Genomic DNA, 19,084 nt, shown 5'->3' on the forward strand with positions numbered 1-19,084 from the left:
TGGCTGCTCTTAGGTTAGGGCAGCGAGGCCTGCTGGGCCGGCCTCCTTTTCCCCGCCCACCTTGGTCGGCGTACACTTCCGCCTCCGTGACCCGCTACGGGCCACCTCCCCGACTTCCCGGCGTGCCCCGCGCCGTCTCCCTGGCAACGGCGCCCAGCGGCCGCGCTCGACTTCCCGGCACGGCCCGCGCCGTCTCCCTGGCAACCTAGGTCCCGAGTTTCGCTGGCGCCGCTCCAAGAATGAGAGGCGGCCCTTCCGGCGTCCGGGTTACTGGCTGGCCCTTGGGCGCGCGCGGCGCTATCACCCCTCGGCCCTCACCCGAAAAGGTACGTGGAGGCTCCTCGGGGCTCGCGGGCTCCCGGCGCCGGGAAGGTGATGGTTTCAGGGCCGCCCCTCCGGGCCTCCGAGCCCACGCCTCCTCACTTTCCTCGGCTCTTACCTCCCGGACCTGTTCCCGTCCCGGGAGGATGTGTAGCTTGTGCCTCCTCCGTTTGTGTTAACCCGCTTTGCGAAAATGTAAATTTAAAATACTTGAGGCAAGGAATTATTCTTTTAACCTTGGGGTTAAGGTTTACCTTTAAGGTTAGATTCCTACTTTAGCAGAATCCGGTGTCAGATCTGCTTCCTCTTGTTACCTAGGAGGAGACTGGTAAACACTGCCCTTCCCTGTCTGTGGCCCCAGCCCCACAGTTCCCCCCCTAAGAGTCAACGTGCAGCTTTGTGAACCGTCTCTCCCTTTCCCACCACATACCCCCCCCCCCGCCCCCCTTGGGCAGCAAGCTGGTCTGCTGGACGCTTATCTGCCTTAACAGAGTTTACTGAAAACCTACTGTGTGCCAGGCACCGAGGACACAGAGATAAAGAAGGCGTGTTCCTTGCGCTCAGGTTCCTTTACAACATCTGTGAGGGGGGGGCGACTGGACGCTTCCCAGTTCTCGGGTGGCTCTGTGGTCGCACAGAGGAGACTGAGTGGTCTGGGAAGGGGGCGGCCGGGCTGCTACTGGGAGGCTGGGCCAGAGGGAGCTTAGTCCCAAGGTACTCTGTAGCCTTGCCACATTGCTTAGACACTGCTGGGCTTAAATGCTCATTTACAAATGAGAGCCCCTGGAAAATTGGACTTCTCAGAACTATTCTGACTTTCCCTAGACAGGGACCTTTATCTCCAGTAAGGAGGATTACTGAAAGGGTCCTTTACAGTTGAAAAGGCCATGAGTCCATACATTTTTTTTAACAGCTTAATTTGGCCAGAAAGCATCACTTTTATGTGATCAGAGGAAGCACACAAAGACACATTGGGAGCCCTGCTCTCCAGTTGTTTTTTCAGCAGTAGATTTCACTAATTTCTGTAGTATTGATAATCCCACATAATTCAGGCATTTTGAGGTATGGGCCCCAGCTCTGAAGTTCCAACCCAATGCTGATGTTTTAGTATTGTCGTGATCACATAGCCACTTAGGTGATTTGCTTTCTCCGTCCTTCCTTCCTTTCCTTCCTTCTCTGATTACTAGTTTTCCTTCTCACTGGCATTAGGTGAAACTTAACTGATTAATACATTATTTCAAGAAGGGAAATGCTGTAAATAGACATTTCCTTGTTTATGTTCTGTTCCAAGGATATTTGTAATTGGCCACCACCATGATGAAGTCCGCTGGACATGTACCCCAAAGTACACAGATAGCATCTTGTTTTGTCATTATGCACAATAGGTTTTTGTCTTATAGCTTTGGAATTGTTGAATGTGGACTGACCTGACTCCAGAGCACAGTCTTCAATTTAAAATCATGTTTTCTTTCCTTTTTTTTTTCATTGCAGTATAGTTGCTTTACAATGTTGTGTTAGTTTCTGCTGTACAGCAAAGTGAATCAGCCACACATATATCCCCTCTTCCTTCCCATTTAGGCCACCACAGAGCATTGAATAGAGTTCCCTGTACTACACAGTCTGTTCTCATTAGTTATTAAAATCATGTTTTTCTTATAGATTTAAAATAATACCCACTTTTCATAATTACTAACAAAACATTTTACATTTTGATGAAATAAAAGTGATTTTACCATACACATACTCATATGAAACAGTCCTGCCTTTCATAATTCCGCTGTACATTTATAGCTTTTTGAGGAATTACAGATTTACCTATAACAAATTTATGTTCAGCTAACATTAAAATACAATTTTAGATTTGAACTGCATTTGTGACACTTCTTGTTTCCAATCCAGCGAGATTACTCTATACACAGTGTGCATAATAAAAAACTTCAGACACTGGATCAGAATTTGCTTAGGATGGGAAAAAATTCATTTCGAATCCATATCCCTCTTCACATCTAATAAATTCAAATATCATGGTTTAAAGTCCACAGGAAAAAAAATCAAAAGAAACCAGCAACATACTAATTTCTGGTTTAATCCTAACTCACCATTTATTAATCAAAATAGACATCAGGTGGGAAGAAAGAATACATAAAGCTTGATGCAGATATGTAGATTTTAGGAAATTATAAAGTTCTTGTACTTGGATGTTTTTTAAAAAGTAGGTAGGGAGTATAAAATCTTAAACAGATTATTGATTGGAAAACATATATACATCTCAGAACTTGGGGAAATTTGACTGTTACTCAGTTTTGCCAAATTTAGATGCCTGAGGGAAGGCTGTTTTTGTGAAAGACTGCCTTCTGTTGGAATCTGCAGTATGTCTACCTTTTAACATTTTCTCAATTAAGGTTAACCAATATTGGGTTGTTCAGTCCACTAATCAAGGTACAGGTATCAGTGTCAGAAACTTACACTTTTTGTTAGGAATAGTGCAGCACCCATTAGACCTCACCACTGGATTTTTCCTCTTTAAGGCATTGACCGACACTACTCGGATGCATTTGACCATCTCCTAGGAGACTTGCATGTTGAGTTTCGATAGGCAGACAAACAGTTCTCTCTTGTTTGGATCAATGCTGAAATTCTGAGAGGCTGCTAAGTGTGTGAGTGGATCAATAGCTGTTTCCACGTGTCCAAAGCCCTTGATCGCAAGAAGATACACACTGCAACAGAAACTTGGCAGTGGAACTTTTGGAACCGTCTATCTGGTGTCAGACAAGAAAGCCAAACAAGGAGAGGAATTGTAAGTAAAAAATACTTAATGCAAATCTTGAGTTGGCTGCTGTGTGTGTGTAGCTCTTAGTTGATTAAAAACACGGAGTACTGTTTACTTTGCTTTTTGCATTAAAGTAAGAATTTAGTAAGAGATAGAAAATCTCCTTGAATGATGTCTTCAGATGAGAGTTTTAAAGGCATTTCAGAAGGTGAGTGAAGTACCCAAGTGACCTAGAGTAGGGAAATGGGGTAGATTATGTGAAAGTAAGATTTTTATGCATACCAAAGTCTCAATTACAGCCTTGCTTCCACTTAACTTGATTGGCACTTGAATGAGAAAATAAGAATTGTTTATAATGACTGCATTTTTAGAAATGTTAGGAAATACAAATCGATGGTAATTCACATTTGAGGTGAATAGAGTGTACTGAAGGAAATACGGTATTGACTTTGCTTGGCTTTTTCCCATGGAGGAGTTTTTCAAAGTCTGTAGTCATACAGCCCTCAAATTAGACATTTAAACCACACAGGGGCTCCCATCTAAAATTATCTTATATTGATGACCCTCTTGTTACTTCCTTTCCTTTGATTTTTATCAAACCCTATAAACTTCCATGGTAGAGAAAAACTCTAATGTTGTTGGACAGTACATCTCTTACAAATAAGGATGAATCTTCATTTTTAGCTTAAAGTTGTTTGAATTTGCTGCAGTGAAAAGTTAGTTGGAACTGAAGTTAGGGTAAGAAACTTGTACATCAAACACAGGAGGAAGAGAAGGGAGAAGGAAGAGTGATACAAGAAATCAGCCCTTGAGAAGAACAGATTTCCATCCCATAATCTACTCTTTCATTCAGAGGTTTTGAGGCTACTCTAAATTGTTCCAGCTTTTGCCCATAGGACTGTGGACTTAAAATCAGTGTGATAAACTTTTCTACTTCTTAATATGTCATAGGAACTATAAAAGCAAATGTTACTGATGCTACTATTTTATTTAAAAATCAGCCTTTTAAATGGTCTCTGTGTCCAGAATTTTAAAAAGTAGTTATCTAGACTTCATAATTTTTGATAAATTCCTATGTGAAGAATGGGAATAATGCTGGGCACATTTCTGGTGTCCTGAACATGCTTTATGACTTCTACCAAAAGATAATTTTTTACCTTAAATCCTAGAGGTATACTCTTCCAGCTGTTTAGAACAGGATGATAAATTTATGAAAATTACTAGAGACCCTTTATGGAAACATTAAGAGTAAGGCCTAAATCTGACCCAAGAGTTATAAAAATCATAATGTAAAGAATGTATCCAATTTTGGTTTCTTCAACTAATGAGGAATGTGAAGAATTTAAGAGAATAGGAAAAAAAAGTTGATTAAAGGGATGTGACATAAGATGTACGAAGATGAAACTTGAAAGTTTCAGACTTGAGGTGATGGGTGTGTGTGTGTGTGTGTGTGTGTGTGTGTGTGTGTAGGGAGGCGGGAGGAGAATGAGAGAGATGAGGGGGCTGGGGCCTGTTGAATGGGAAGTGATTTGTTAGTGACCTTCACTGTACCTGAACTCATCTTAGGACGTATGACTTGAGCTGAAGATGGCAGACGAAGCCTAGGTGTGTAGAGTAAATTCAATAGTGAGGATAATTGACAAATCATTTGATACCAAAGGTCTAGTCTAAAATCTCTTGGACAGGAATCATCAGAATCTCTACAACATATTATGTACTGGTCACATTCAACTTTCAGATGTCTTTTGTTTGGCTTGCAGAGTTGTTTCTTTTTAAATCTAAATTAGTTGCCAGTATTTAAAAATGGGTCGCCTTCATAAAATTGAGCTTTTCATTTTCTCTTGAAAAAAATCAAAATATTTGCTAACACTGCCGCCTGTGTAGCCAGTGTGGGCTGGAGCTGCAGGCAGCGGCCCTCTTTAGGCAGACCCTGGACTCCGCTCCGATTCACCACGTTCCCGCCACTCCTCACCGTTTCTTACACCTTTCCACTACCTGCCTACTTTTGTAGACGTTTGACTTTTAGAACTGCTGAAATCATGAAGAATCATGGATATGGCTGCTCACAAAATCTTAGAATGCTCAAAGGAAGGCAGTACAGTGTCACGGGTTAAGACCACAGGCTTTGAAGGTGAACAGGTCAGGAAGTAAAGCCAGTCTTGTTCTTAACTGAGATTAAGGTTATGCAGGTTCCTAACCTGAGCTTCAGTTTTCTTAGACACCACCCAATAACTGCAACTGGAGCTCTCTACTAAATGGAAGCTTTTCTTTTTACATTACACTTTTAAGAGAGGAAGGTCTCCCAAGCAAAGCAATGTGATGTCAGGTATGTGATTTTAAAACCTTCTTCTAGGATCTTTCTTGAGATTGTAATGCTTCTGTTGCCATCTCTTCTTTCATATCTCTTCTTTCATATCTCTATGGCTGTCGGAAGGAAACTGATCCTCAGAATGTTGACCTTTTAGCTGTGTAAGGCAGCAGCTCATCAGCGATTGTTGTGTTTAATGCATATACAGAGGCAGGAAACTAAACTCATATTTTTAGGATCCTTTCCTGAGAGTGTTGACAGGTGAACCTTTGGTTTGTGATCAAAGCACATCAACAAGTACCACCCTTTCTTCAAGCAATTTGGTTAGATAAGGTTTTAAATTCTGCTTTACATACTAGGCCATAAACATAGGAAATTGGTTAAGGGCTGGATAGAAAATACCATCTAAAAAGATTTCTGTAATGTTATGAATGGTGCTCCCTTAACAGATCAGAGTAGATCTGATTCTCTTCACGTTTTGCAGACACACCCCTAACCTTCTGAGATAATAAGGAAAGTGTATGGTACCTTTACATGCCAGACTACCCCGCGGTACCCTTGTTAAAGGAGGGACTTAGGTAGACCGTGAGCCCCAGCTGGTCTGTAGGACACTTGTTACCAGCCTCTGTGAACTCTAGGTCCAGGCGATATGCACTTTAGATTTAATTAATCAAAGAACTGTCCCATTAGACAGTTGCAATTTATCACTGTGCCACTTGAGGGCACCACTCTACCATCGACATTTTTCATATACTATGATGTTGTGAATTTTAATTACAATGTAAATACCATATTCCTTTGCATTTTTATTGACTTTCTGCATTCGCTATGGAATTAAAAAAAAAGGCCACAGGCATTACACTTGATTAATGTATGTTTCGAGAGAGGGTTTTTTTTTTTGGCATAAAAATATCTGGGGCTTCCCTAGTGGCACAGTGGTTGAGAATCTGCTTGCCAATGCAGGGGACACGGGTTCGAGCCCTGGTCTGGGAAGATCCCACATGCCGTGGAGCAACTGGGCCCGTGAGCCACAACTGCTGAGCCTGCGCGTCTGGAGCCTGTGCTCCACAACAACAGAGGCCACGATAGTGAGAGGCCCGCGCACCGCGATGAAGAGTGGCCCCCGCTCGCTGCAACTAGAGAAAGCCCTCGCACAGAAATGAAGACCCAACACAGCCAAAAATAAATAAATAAATTAATTAATTAAAAATATATATATATATCTGGTATTTTTTTAGTTATCACAGTAGAATAAAATTAAGCTTAAAATGATTAGTGAATGAGATAGAGGTTTTTACTTTATTATATTCTGTGTCATGAAATTCATAAAACAGTATTTGGGAATATTTTCTTTCATAATTATGGAAACTCTGGACTAATGGATGTGAAGGTGTGATAATGTTAACTCATATTCCTAAAGATTATTCTAATTCTAGCTCATAATTTTATATTTTTGTTAAGCTGTCACTTTTTTTAAACATTTTTATTGGCATATAATTGCTTTACAATGGTGTGTTAGTTTCTGCTTTATAACAAAGTGTATCAATTATACGTATACATATATCCCCATATCTCTTCCCTGTTGCATCTCCCTCCCTCCCACCCTCCCTATCCCACCCTTCTAGGTGGTCACAAAGCACTGAGCTGATCTCCCTGTGCTATGCGACTGCTTCCCACTAGCGATCTGTTTTACATATGTCCATATATACACTATCACTCTTTCTTTGACCCAGCTTACCCTTCCCCCTCCCTGTGTCCTCAAGTCCATTCTCTAGTAGGTCTGCGTCTTTATTCCTGTCTTGCCCCTACGTTCTTCATGACCATTTTTTGGTTTTTTTTAGATTCCATATATATGTAAGCTGTCAATTTTTTATTAAGCAAACCTACAAGATTTTGATAAGCTAGTAAGTTACTTTGGCCCTTAGCATACTGTGTGTAATTTATTAGAAAAGAGATGTTAAGGAAATAGGCTTACCCTGAATTATATGATTATTTGTACATGATTAAAATACACAATCATGGCCATAGTTGGTGAATTTCAACATGAATCTTATCAGCATATGATGCTGGTTTTAAAAAAATTTCATCATACTTAAGATACAGTGACATTATTATGTGAAGTTGATTTTCTGCTCTAGTCTTTTAGTTTGTCAACTCAAGTATTTAATACAATTTATGTAATAAACCTTTGCTTTGGACTGAGTACCAGAGAGGAAACTGAAGCAATAGGATACAAGGCTTGGCCCTTAGGAACTTCCAGTCTAGAAGAGAGGCAGAATTAACATACATAAAACAACCAGCAGCCAGTGCAGTGCTTTAGCATCTGTGTGGCAGGTTGCTCTTAGAGATGTTGTAATGGCCACTGCCCAGCTCCCTTTTAGCTACATACAGTCATTATCTTACTGGTATCTGTACATTATATAAGAGCTTTCATTCTTTCCCCCCTTGGTTCTGTCCATGTAATATCTAAATATTTCCCCCCTTAACTGTGCACCTACACTTTGGTCTTTGCCTACATATAGTCAACATGGTTAACATGGAAATGCTTTCTCTCTCCACAGGACATTTCTTCCCAGCATGAGGATCTTAAATAGGAAAGGCTATCATTTCCTTAGAGAAGTGTCCTCAAGCCCACACACTGAGGCCTAGGACCCTGCCTCCCAGGAGAGCTCTTGGGCCTGTATTAGAGTGGATTTTCAAAAGTCCTAACAAGCAGATTTCCCACCCAGCCATGGAGACAATATGGAGGAGAGGGGTTTGGGGGCTGCTGATAGAATTAGTCACACTGACAGCAAGAGAGGAGTGGCCTTAGACCTTAAGAGTGAAGGAGGTGAAAAGTTATAAAGAGGTAATAAAAAACCCCACAACAGTCTGGGTCCTTTATTGTAAAGCGAAATGGCTCTCCTTAGCCCAGTCCCTTCGGAGGACATCTCAGGCCTACAGCCCATTTCCAAAGTGTTGTGTTGAGCAGTAGCCACCAACAGGGGTGGGGCGGTGGGAGTCAGGGCTTTTGAAGGACAGAGCCATGGTTAAGCCACCACATTAGGATCCATTCCTCAGCTTTTCATCTTAATATAGTTCGAGATGGTCAGTCTTGGTGAGGGGCTTATATTAACCAAATTCAGTTAAGATGAATCTATAAATCATGATGCCACTTAATTCTGGGCCTAGAATGAATAAGTATCTCCTTTCATGTACCTTTCCACCGTTTTCTGGTGTGAGTCTGGAGAAGCTGACTATCTAATCAGAAGTGAAAATATAACTAAAACAAAATAGGTGGAACAATTTAGACAGTTATTTGACTAGCCAGATAAAGGGTCTCTTCTTCATAGCAGAGAATATCGTTCCAAGTGACTGTTTTCCTGGGGACCCTCAGCGCCAGCGTGTGTCTGCTGAACAGCTCCAGAGGCACGTACATACAGGTAACCCTAGGCTACCTCCTTTTCCAATATTGAAGGTAATGTGCGCATGTTTTACAAAAAGTGCAGGTGTGCGTAAAGCAGGAAAATGATCTGTAATCCTGCCACCCAATTTCTGGTCTTTTCTGTAAGCACTGACAAACATTTATTTAATCTTCAAGGAAACATATGGCATTGGTCATGGTGGTTGCCTCAGAGATTGAGGATGAGGAGTGAAGGAGACTTGCTTTTCATTGAACCCTTTTTGTACATTTGGAATTTTATACCATGTGCAAGCTTGAAAAAAATCCACATAATAAAAGTAAAAGAAACTTCACATATTCATTCAACAAATCTGGTCCCCATTTTCTGGTCACTTGCTCTAAGGAGCTTGATTTGGGTGGTTCTCAATTGTGGCTGAACAGTAAAATAACAATATTAAAAATACACCTCTGAGTCACACCCCAATACGTTCTGTTTTAACTGGGCTACACCCCAGGCATCTGGATTTTTGAGAGCTTCCAGGTGATTTGAATGTATAGCTAGGTTTGAGAGTATCTGCTTTAGTGGGAGAGAAAAACACTTATTGTATGATCATAAAAGTAAATAATTACAAACTGCCATTAAGTATTGTGAAAGAAAAGTCTTGGTTGCTGTAGGTACAACAGACCTGTCTGAGATGGCAGGATGAGCTTTGGTGAGGCAAGGCTTCCCTGAGAACATGCCGTTTCAGCTGAGACTTCAAGAATGATTAAGAACTAGCCAGTGGTTTTCACGCGTTATTGGGCATCAGAACTGGAAGGCAGGTTAAAACACAGATTGCTGGGCTCTACTCCCAAACTTCCTGGTTTAGCAAGTCTTGGTGGGGCCTGAGAATTTGCATTTCTAACAGCTGTTGCTGCTGGCCTGAGACTGCAGTTTGAGGACCACTGAACTAGGCAAAAGGATGGGAGAACATTTCCATTCAGTGTATATATAATTTTGCATCTTTTTTTGGAAACACTAAAATATAAGTATTTTCCCATCTTATCGAATATTCTTAAAAGCATCATATAAAATGCCTGCATAGTAGTCCACCATATGGCTTTAATATCATTTAGCTCCTTCTTGTTGGCTAGGTAGATTCTGGTACTCTCTTTGAAGTAAAAGTAAAAAACTATTGTGCCTTTTTGCATCCTCCGAGATTTGATGTAATGATTGTTTCATCATATCCTTTCTGTCAATGGTATAAGTCTGGAAAACTAATGAGTAACTGAGCTTCAATCACCGAGAAGTGATGGGCATTCTGTGCATTCAGTTGAAGAATATTTGAGCCAGTTATGGATTATGGCCACATTTGCTCAGATGCTCAGTTGTAATTAGAGAAAAAGGGCTTCCTCCATTTTCAAGTTTATTTCTGACACTGAGAAATGGAGAAGTCAGTTTTCATATTATAAGGAATGAACTAAAAAGCCTCCCTTTCTGTGTATAGGTTTTCACTGTTTACAAAAAAGGACATTATTTCCTCTTAGAGAATTAATAAATTGATTATAGTAGCCTGCCAGTGTCAAAAATAATTAAAAATGAGTAATAGTTCTTAACTAGAAGGCATAGATTTTTATAATATTTGAAACAGCTTTCAGTGACTCAGAATGTGACAGTAATTTCTGCTATTTAATAGCAGATAGCCTTCAGCAAAGCTACTGTTTATATTTTGCACCTGCTAACACCAATGCACCTACTAACACCTATTTATGGATTTTCTGTCTGATTTACTTAATTATTTTAACATATCCTTACTTTCAGTTTTGAGTCATTCTAAATAAAACAGTAGATTTAATGAGTCCAGCTTTGAGCCTGTTCTCTGCACTCTTATTAAAGCTGTTATTTCTATAGTATTAACAGGAGTTCTCCCCAGTGGGTATCTGTGATGGTAGAATTGGGTTATTGAGTGGGCTGAGTTAATTTAATAGGAATCAGTGGTTTATGCAGTGGAGAGTTATGAAGACAATTTGGAGGAAACTAACGATTTCCTTCTATTTTTCCCTACCAGAAAATACAGTTTTCTTCATTTTTTTTTATTGTAGTGATCATATCTTTTTCCCCTTAAAATCTTCAGTCTTTTAATAGAGCTTATGAGTGCATCTTAAAATCTCTTTTAAAGTAGTTCATGTTCTGGAGGATATTGTGTGTAGGTTCCACCTAGGTAAATCTGGACAGGGTAAGTTTGAACTTAGACTTCACTTTGGGCTTTGCCAGTTCTTGGTCTGCAGTAACTCAAGCCTCTGAGCTCTGGCAGTTTTGCAACATGTAAGGGTTGGGAGCTGGAAGGGAAAAGGAGAGAAGAGAAGGCAGGTTGCACACTGACTTACCTCAATCATGGTAATGAGGTTGACGTTCTGGGGTAAATGATTTACATCTTCCTGAGGCTGCTTTGCTGCATGTATTAGCATAAAAGAAGCAATGAGCTTTTTATCTAGTTTTTAATATTTACGGATGAGAGATGACTAATAAATAAAATATTTTAGCATGAGTAGGATGCAGGGAAACCCTCCATTTCATTTTGTCTTGGGCAGGGGGCCAAACAAGCCTGCTTGAAGACTGAATCACCAAGAAGCATTTAGAAGGAAGACAACAGCACACAAAAAGCCTTTTTAAAAATGCTTTTTTCTTACATTACTATTGTTTGAAAGAAAACAAAAGTGATTTATTTAAAATACGACTGTTGACAGGAAAAGAGTGTAGATAAATTACTATAGTATATTTATTAGATTTTCAGACTGGTTGTTTAAATTCTTTCCTTATCCCACTCTATTCTTCCAATGTATTGTTTTGGTGGATTTGTGAGTAGGGAAGCTAATGGTTTTGCTAACACTGAATAATACCCCCAGGAAATAAGGAATGTTATTCTTCATAAGTGTATGAGATGGGGGGAGGAATATCTAAGCTATTTTAGTAAATAATAATTTTTAAATGTAATTGGATATGCTGGTCCTTTAACATTGTCATTGTTGACTACCCCAAGTTTTAAAAACAGGAGATTTGTGTAAGCCTGTTACTTTAAATGTGATTTTTGTCTCATTTATTCAATAAATAAAACAAAATACTTTAAGAATGAATGTACAAAATGCAAGAACAAAACTTTATGGGCATAGGACAGTTCAAGTTTTTATCCCCTAACAAATAAAGGATTTTTTTTCTGGCAAGATGTGTTATAGCAAAGAATGAGGTGATTTTTGATAGATTCCACAGGAACCTCGATGACCAAATCCAATATTTTCCGGGCTAACTTTAGTTACCTGATGCTAAAGCAAGCATGACACCGTTGAGTATAATTTGTAACTAGCCCTTCTTGTTCTTGGTTCTATTCAAGCGACCTTCTTGGGAGATCCTTTCCTCCAGCAGCTTTTGGCAGGACAAGCCAACCAGTGCTGGGCCTGCCACACAGTGGGCAGTTCCCTGTACTGTCACTTGTTCCTGCAGGACCATCTGAGGGGCATCTTCTTTTCCCAGTCCTTTCCCTTCTGAACTGGTCCACTTCCTTTTTTGACACATGCATTGACCTGGGAGGAGGTATGGGCAGTTTTGGCTAGTACCCACCTTTCTAATATTTTGAGCTGAAAATTTGAGTTGTGATACCATCCACCTTTAAATAACTTGGAAAATGAGATTCATCTATAAGTTAATAGTCAAAGAAATGAGAAGGCAGAAAACTCTCAGGTTAAAATTAAGTTTCTGGCTTACTTTGTTACTCTTGAGAAGATTTTCCTGGGGAAAAAGTTTGGTTGGGCTTCCCTGGTGGCGCAGTGGTTGAGAGTCAGCCTGCCGATGCAGGGGACACGGGTTTGTGCCCCAGTCCGGGAAGATCCCACATGCCGCAGAGCGGCTAGGCCTGTGAGCTATGGCCGTTGAGCCTGTGCGTCCAGAGCCTGTGCTACGCAACGGGAGAGGCCACAACAGTGAGAGGCCCGTGTACCGCAAAAAAAAAAAAAAAAATTGGTTGCCATGACATCCGTATCTAAATAGTGAACTTAGCATGACGTAGGTGACTTAAAAGTCAACAAGGGAGAAAAACAATAACGCTTATGTTACTATTAGCTTCTTGGTCAGTTATTCCTAAGCTTCATTTCTAGAACTAGTGATTTGTAAATTTATATGGGAAATATCAAGAGATATAGTTAATAGCAAAGATTTCTAAAAGTAGCTTGTGTACTACACTACAATTGTATAAATTGTATAAATAATACAATTTATATTGCATTGTATAATTTCATATAGTATTAAAAATAAGCAGTTAATATTATTTGACCTCATTGCTTTAAAATACTATGAAATTGAATTTCTGTTCCATAGTATAACAGGGACACAATCACTTTTTATTTCTCAGCTGCTTTCATAGCCCCTGTCACCTGATAATTGTAAGTATGAATGAACAGTTATGAAACCTTTGACATGTTGTAGAACATACTTAATAGGACAGCAGTGCTACTATTTAGTAATCATGTGAAAAATCCACCCCAAATTTTAGTTATTGAAAAAGCAAACCCTGGGCATGAGGAAACTTTGGAGCTGATGTGCATATGCTCATTGTCATGATTGTGGAGACGGCTTCCTGGGCATATCCATATGTCAAAATTTATCAGATTATATACCTTAAATACGTGCAGTGTATCAGTGCCAATTACACCCTAATAAATGTGTTTAGGGAATATGAACCTTGGACCGTGATGTATGAAACCTATAAGGTTGTTAAACTGGTTGATTTTTTAGCTGCTCGTGATAATCAATAGGAAATTTGGTAGCTTAAGCTTAATGTTGCTTTTTAATCTTTGGGTTCAGATCAATCAATCTTCTTGTTTTCAGATCAGAGAAAAATCATAGGCTTTGTTTTTTCATGACCTTTATTGAGCAAGTGAGGAAGGAAGGTTAAATTCGTATATTCTAGGTTTCCAAATTTCTAAGAGTAGAAAATTTGGAATATTGCAGCTTTGATTAGAATGTGTTCAGGTGTTAGTTTTCTCAACTTCCCATATGCAGTTGGCACTCAGCATTTTAATTAAAGTTTGATTGATGTTTCCACTTCTCTATTAGTTTGAGTTTGGAGAAACCGCTAAAAACCTAATGTAGCTACATCTGCCTTCCCTCAGGAGAGATTTGAGGAAGATTGGCAGCCCTTCATTTCTTCTCTCCCTTGTCTCCCTACATCTTGCATCTCATGGGCCTCACACAAGTACAGATATTGTGGGTTTGGGGGCAAGATCAGCCAATGCAGTTTTTACAGTAATTAGATTTGCAGTTTGTTGATCAGCTGCTTTTATTTCACGTGCTCTTTGAAAGATATTTCAGTACAATGATTATTGAGCTCTAACTTAATAATTTCTGTTATTTTTAGAATTGTTTTAGAAATGAAAATTATAAGAAGGTCCAATGACAGATGTTATTTGCAAGGCAGTTTAACATTACTTAGGAAGTAAAGCATTTGGATATTTGATAAGGATGGGACTTGACACAAACCTGAAGTAAGCCTTACTATCTTTAAAGAGGTTGAGTGAGTTTTGAGCTCAGAAGGGGTAAGGTATATTCAACAGGTTTTGAAGACCAAGAACAGTAGATAATTTCCTCCAGGTAAAGTTTATTTTAGCATTATTTTGCTAGCCCTGCACAATCATAAAAACTTCCTGTGTGTATGTATGTCTTTGTATATATGTACATCAACACAAAAACTATGTATATGTGTATATATACACATAAACACACAAGTGTATATATATGTATGTGTGTGTGTGTTCACACACGTACACGGTTTTTCAGTTCAGCACTAGTTTCAGCAGCAGAGGTTGTACTCAGCTGATAACAAATATCCTGGTCTGATGAATGAAGCGATCAGGGCTCAGTGTTTCATACATTGGAGAGACAGTGGAGTGCCCTGTGGGGACTTCCACTTTATACTAATTCAAAAGGCATTAATATGGCCCACTCATTGAAAAGCCCCCGCTGGGAGGCCCTGACTACCCTGCCTCTGCTGTGTGGGGTGATTGTGGGATGTCCCCTCGGCAGCTGCCTCTGACCCATCTTATGCCATTAGCTAGACTCTCTCCAGGATTCCTTGGAAACTGTGTGCCTACCTGAATAATTTATTACCTAGAGATCAATTATTCATAACTCATTATTACAGCTGAAATAAAACCTAAAGTTGGAATCATTCTGCACCTCATGAATATCCAACAGATCATCAGGAGATTGCGGTAGAGTTTGAAGTCCTCATGGTCCCCACTGCCTGTTTGTTTCTCTGAAGGGATCCCAGAGAGAACAGCCTTCTGAAATGGAACCAGGGTGGATGAAAGCAGTAGCAGATGACTCCCTGCTGGTTGTGCTGCACTGCTTCATCTCTTCACGCTGTTTGTCTTTTTAATTCTGGCCTTATTTACACCTAGAAATAAAATTTCAGTTTGAGATAATTTAGGAGACATTTATAGCACTTTTGGTTTATTAAACCACTCCTAGGAGGTAAACAAGGATGCAAAACTTGTCCTTAGAATATCTTTTCTGGGATAAAATGCACTAGGTACCTATAGTACATTTTATTGACATTAGTCATGCTACGTTTACTTTTTGCATCAGAGTTATATCTGAGTTGTGTTTTATTTATTTTTTAGCCCATATCTTTCATATAAAGAAATGCCATATGTTTTTCACATATGTTATATAAAAAGCATTTTAATAAAAGTGTTGTGGGACTTCCCTGGTGGTGCAGTGGTTAAGAATCTGCCTGCCAGTGCAGGGGACACCGGTTCGAGCCCTGGTCCGGGAAGATCCCACATGCCGCGGAGCAACTAAGCCCGTGTGCCACAACTACTGAGCCTGCACTGTAGAGCCCGCGAGCCACAACTACTGAAGCCCGTGTGCCTAGAGCCCGTGCTCTGCAACAAGAGAAGCCACCACAATGAGAAGCCCACACGCTGCAAGGAAGAGCAGCCCCTGCTCGCTTCAACTAGAGAAAACCCACGCAGCAACAAAGACCCAACGCAGCCAAAAATAAATAAATTAAAAATAAATAAATTTAAAAAAATGTTGTGAAAGTGTAACCAAAAGAAGCCTAATTATTTTTTCTATTAAGGAAATATAATAGGAAATTGTTTGACTTAAGCCAGACTGATTAATTTAAAAAATAATTACCAAGCTTTTAAAAATGTGTTGAAAATAGTTGGAGAGTTTGAAATTCCAGTTACTTTGGCTGTAAAGCAGAGGTTTGCCTTTGGGGTTTGGCTGCCCCTGGACTCACTGTCATTGAAGAATGGGCAGAAGTCTGTGAGCTTCACACTCTGGGCACCATCTCAGTGTGGTGTCACTTTCTTATTTACCAAAGGTAGGTTAGTACTGATTTTGAACATAAGAGTTCTAAGATGCTGGGGTTAACCTTTCCCTGGTTAAAAACCCCAGCCTGTAGATAAAAATCCCAAACTGTTGAGCAAGCATTTTTTAGTAGCATTTCCAGATTTTTTTGTGTTGATATTGGTTCTCCAAATGAAATGAAGGCTAAATATTTATGCAAGATTTAAATGGCCTGAACCCATACCTTTCACACTGGACCATACATATGGTGTCCCAGATGACCCACCAAGCAGGAGTTTAAATATGGATTTAGTTTTACTATTGTGAAAATATATGAGTAATTAAAAAAAAATTTAGGACAAGTGTGAATGTCATGGAGTAAAATTTAAAAATGCACAATTTTTGAATTTTTACTGTAATTTTAATAGGTTACATATTTATATGGCTCAGTAAATATAAAAAGCTGTACTGTTAAAAGTCTCCTCTCATCCTTGTCCCCCTTTTTCTGAATTCCCATTCTCTTCCCCAAGACGTAACCAGTTTGTTTCCCGTGGATCCTTCCAGAGTTGCTTTGTGCATCTATAAGCGACTCTGGAATATAGATTATTTTTGTCTCCTTCTGATAAAAACTAGCGTATTACACACTTCTGTTTCATTTTTTTTTCATATGCCAAAATATCTGGGAGAGCTTTCCATGTCAGTATGAAGAGAATGTTCCCATTCTTTGTTTTAACAACTATATAGTACATTCTATTGTACGTCTGCTACTTTCCTGTTGATATATATTTGGGTTGTTTTTAATCTTTTGTTATTAAAAATACTGCTGCAGTGTATAACCCTGAACATTTGTCCTTTCACAAACATGTCACTATTTCTTGCATGAATTTTATGAAAATAAAGCTTGAGATTTCAGAGACATGTTCTGCTTTTGGAAGTCCTATTCCAGGGTATGAGTTTTTCCTTCTTTGCTACTAGGGGTGTTTTGCTGGAAAAGTTTGAGAAGCGCTGCTGGAAACTTGTTATTGAGGCCTCGTGGTGGGATGATTTTTCACTTTTTGAAATAACTTGGCTGTGAAGTGATAGTGATGACAATGTCACTTTGCCATCCTGTGTGTCTTGGAGGTAAAGGGTGTAAATCTGTTGGCAAGTTATTTATAAGCAAAAATCATATTGTAAAATTGTCTAGTTTGTGGGTAGGCAGGCAGTCGATACAGTGAAACATTTACAGCTGTGATATTTTGGGACAGCCTCAGTGCCCTCTGACCTTAAGCCCTAGAGTACCTGAAAATGTTAATAGATACTCTGTGTAAAAAGGAGTTCCATGATTAAATGAGTTTGGAAAACACTTGGCTCCACAAAATTAAACCAGTTTTGTTTGCTGAGGAACTCTTCAGAGCCTGAAATCTGCTGGCTAAATTGTGACCCTTCAAGAGCTTTTCCCAAGTGTGTTCAGCCACTGAACTCCCTTCCCCAGGCCCCTCTGATTAGCACTAGTGTTCTGAGGAGCCCGGCTTAAGAGTTACTACCCATGTTGGACACCGTGCCACCATGTTGAAATTATTGGTCACAAGCATACGTGGTATTTAAATTTACAAGAGATTCAGTAAGAGGAATTGGAATAAAAGTCACTGTTTTAACATTGACCATCATGACCAGCAGGTGGTGCTAAAGTGACATGCAGACCAACTCCCGAGGGGGCAGCATCTCTACCGGCAGGATTAACTCAGGTCCATAAAGTCATCTTCATTTGGTTACAGTCTACCAATATTTTGATTTCACTGGTTAAATGAATAAAAGGAAGAGAATAGGTCACTAACGCATTTTTAATTTCTTCATAGGAAAAGTACAAGTCAGCTGAGAAATAAATTTGGAAAAATCTTTTTATCTTCACAGACTGTTTTAACTGGCATGAAATAGGTTTTTTTCTTGCCATCTATGTATTAGGTGGACATTTCCTAGCGGTGTACACGAAGATGTATGCATGCTCTATATCGAAAGAAAAAGCCATATATTTAGCTAAATGTCACTCTCCACTGTCTTTGAGAATGGCCAAGAGCAGCTTCATTCAACAAACATCCAGCTGGTGGCTATCAAGGAGATGAAGCCGCTATGGCCACTGTCCTCCAGGAACTGGTATAGGGCTGAAAATAGGATTTGAGTGCAAATAGCTCTGTTAGAAGGGCCATGGGGTGGGAGGGATCAGGGTCTCTTAGAGGTTGAGAGAGATCTGGGCCACTTCATTCTTTTGAGGTCTATTAAATATGAGACTTTGTAAAACACGGCAACAAAAATGGGATATGTTTTAAATTGAAATTTAAACAAAAAATTTAACATGCAAAAGTGCAATGCAATGTGACTATACTCACAAGATAATTATAGAATTACTATAAATTCTAATTCCTAGTGTGTTATAGCTGGAGTGGCCCAGAAATGGAAAATACATTTAAAGTTGGGTGAGGACATCTTTCAGAGCTGTCAGTGTGTCTCTGTGACAGAGGGTACAATCTGTCTTGGAGCTCTGGTCAAGAGTCAACATTCAAAGCCCTTGAGGAATCTCCAGTCGTGAGCAGAAGGCCATTTTGGTCACTTTGATGAGAAGCGTTGATGCAAATGATAAACCCAGAGGAGCTGCAGGGAGGAGAGGCTCTTCCAGGGAAGGGCACCTGGACCACCTGATGGGTGTGGAATTGCTGAGATGGCCTAGGGAAAGGTTATAGCTTAGGTTGGCGGGTGTCTGCTGATACATGGGACCAGTCTGATGACCCTTCAGAGGTGCAGCTGGGCAGCCTTTCCACCCTGTCCCTCCATCCTCCTCGCTTCAAGGCTTTGCCTCTTTTTCCAGATGTAGCAGAGCAGGGCTCATGTCTTCCTTAACTGCCTGGACTGTGTCCCTCCCGGGGACAGGAAGGCAGTGATGCCTTGCTGTTCCCGGGTGAGGAGGGGGGGTCGCTCTCTTGATTTGAGGATGTATCTCGC

At 39.9% G+C, this 19,084-nt stretch overlaps 1 protein-coding gene across 1 annotated transcript in view; it reads left to right on the forward strand.

Annotated features, from left to right (window-relative positions):
* The first annotated feature begins 2,948 nt into the window (after nt 1-2,948).
* NEK11 (NIMA related kinase 11) overlaps nt 2,949-19,084 on the forward strand; it is a 106,751-nt gene continuing 90,615 nt past the window's right edge. The window contains 1 exon segment of the mRNA XM_065876696.1: nt 2,949-3,118. Within this exon segment, the coding sequence (XP_065732768.1) occupies nt 2,949-3,118 (170 nt within the window).

The sequence above is a fragment of the Phocoena phocoena genome, chromosome 4 (genome assembly GCF_963924675.1).
Source record: "Phocoena phocoena chromosome 4, mPhoPho1.1, whole genome shotgun sequence".
NCBI classification, from domain to species: Eukaryota; Metazoa; Chordata; class Mammalia; order Artiodactyla; family Phocoenidae; genus Phocoena; species Phocoena phocoena.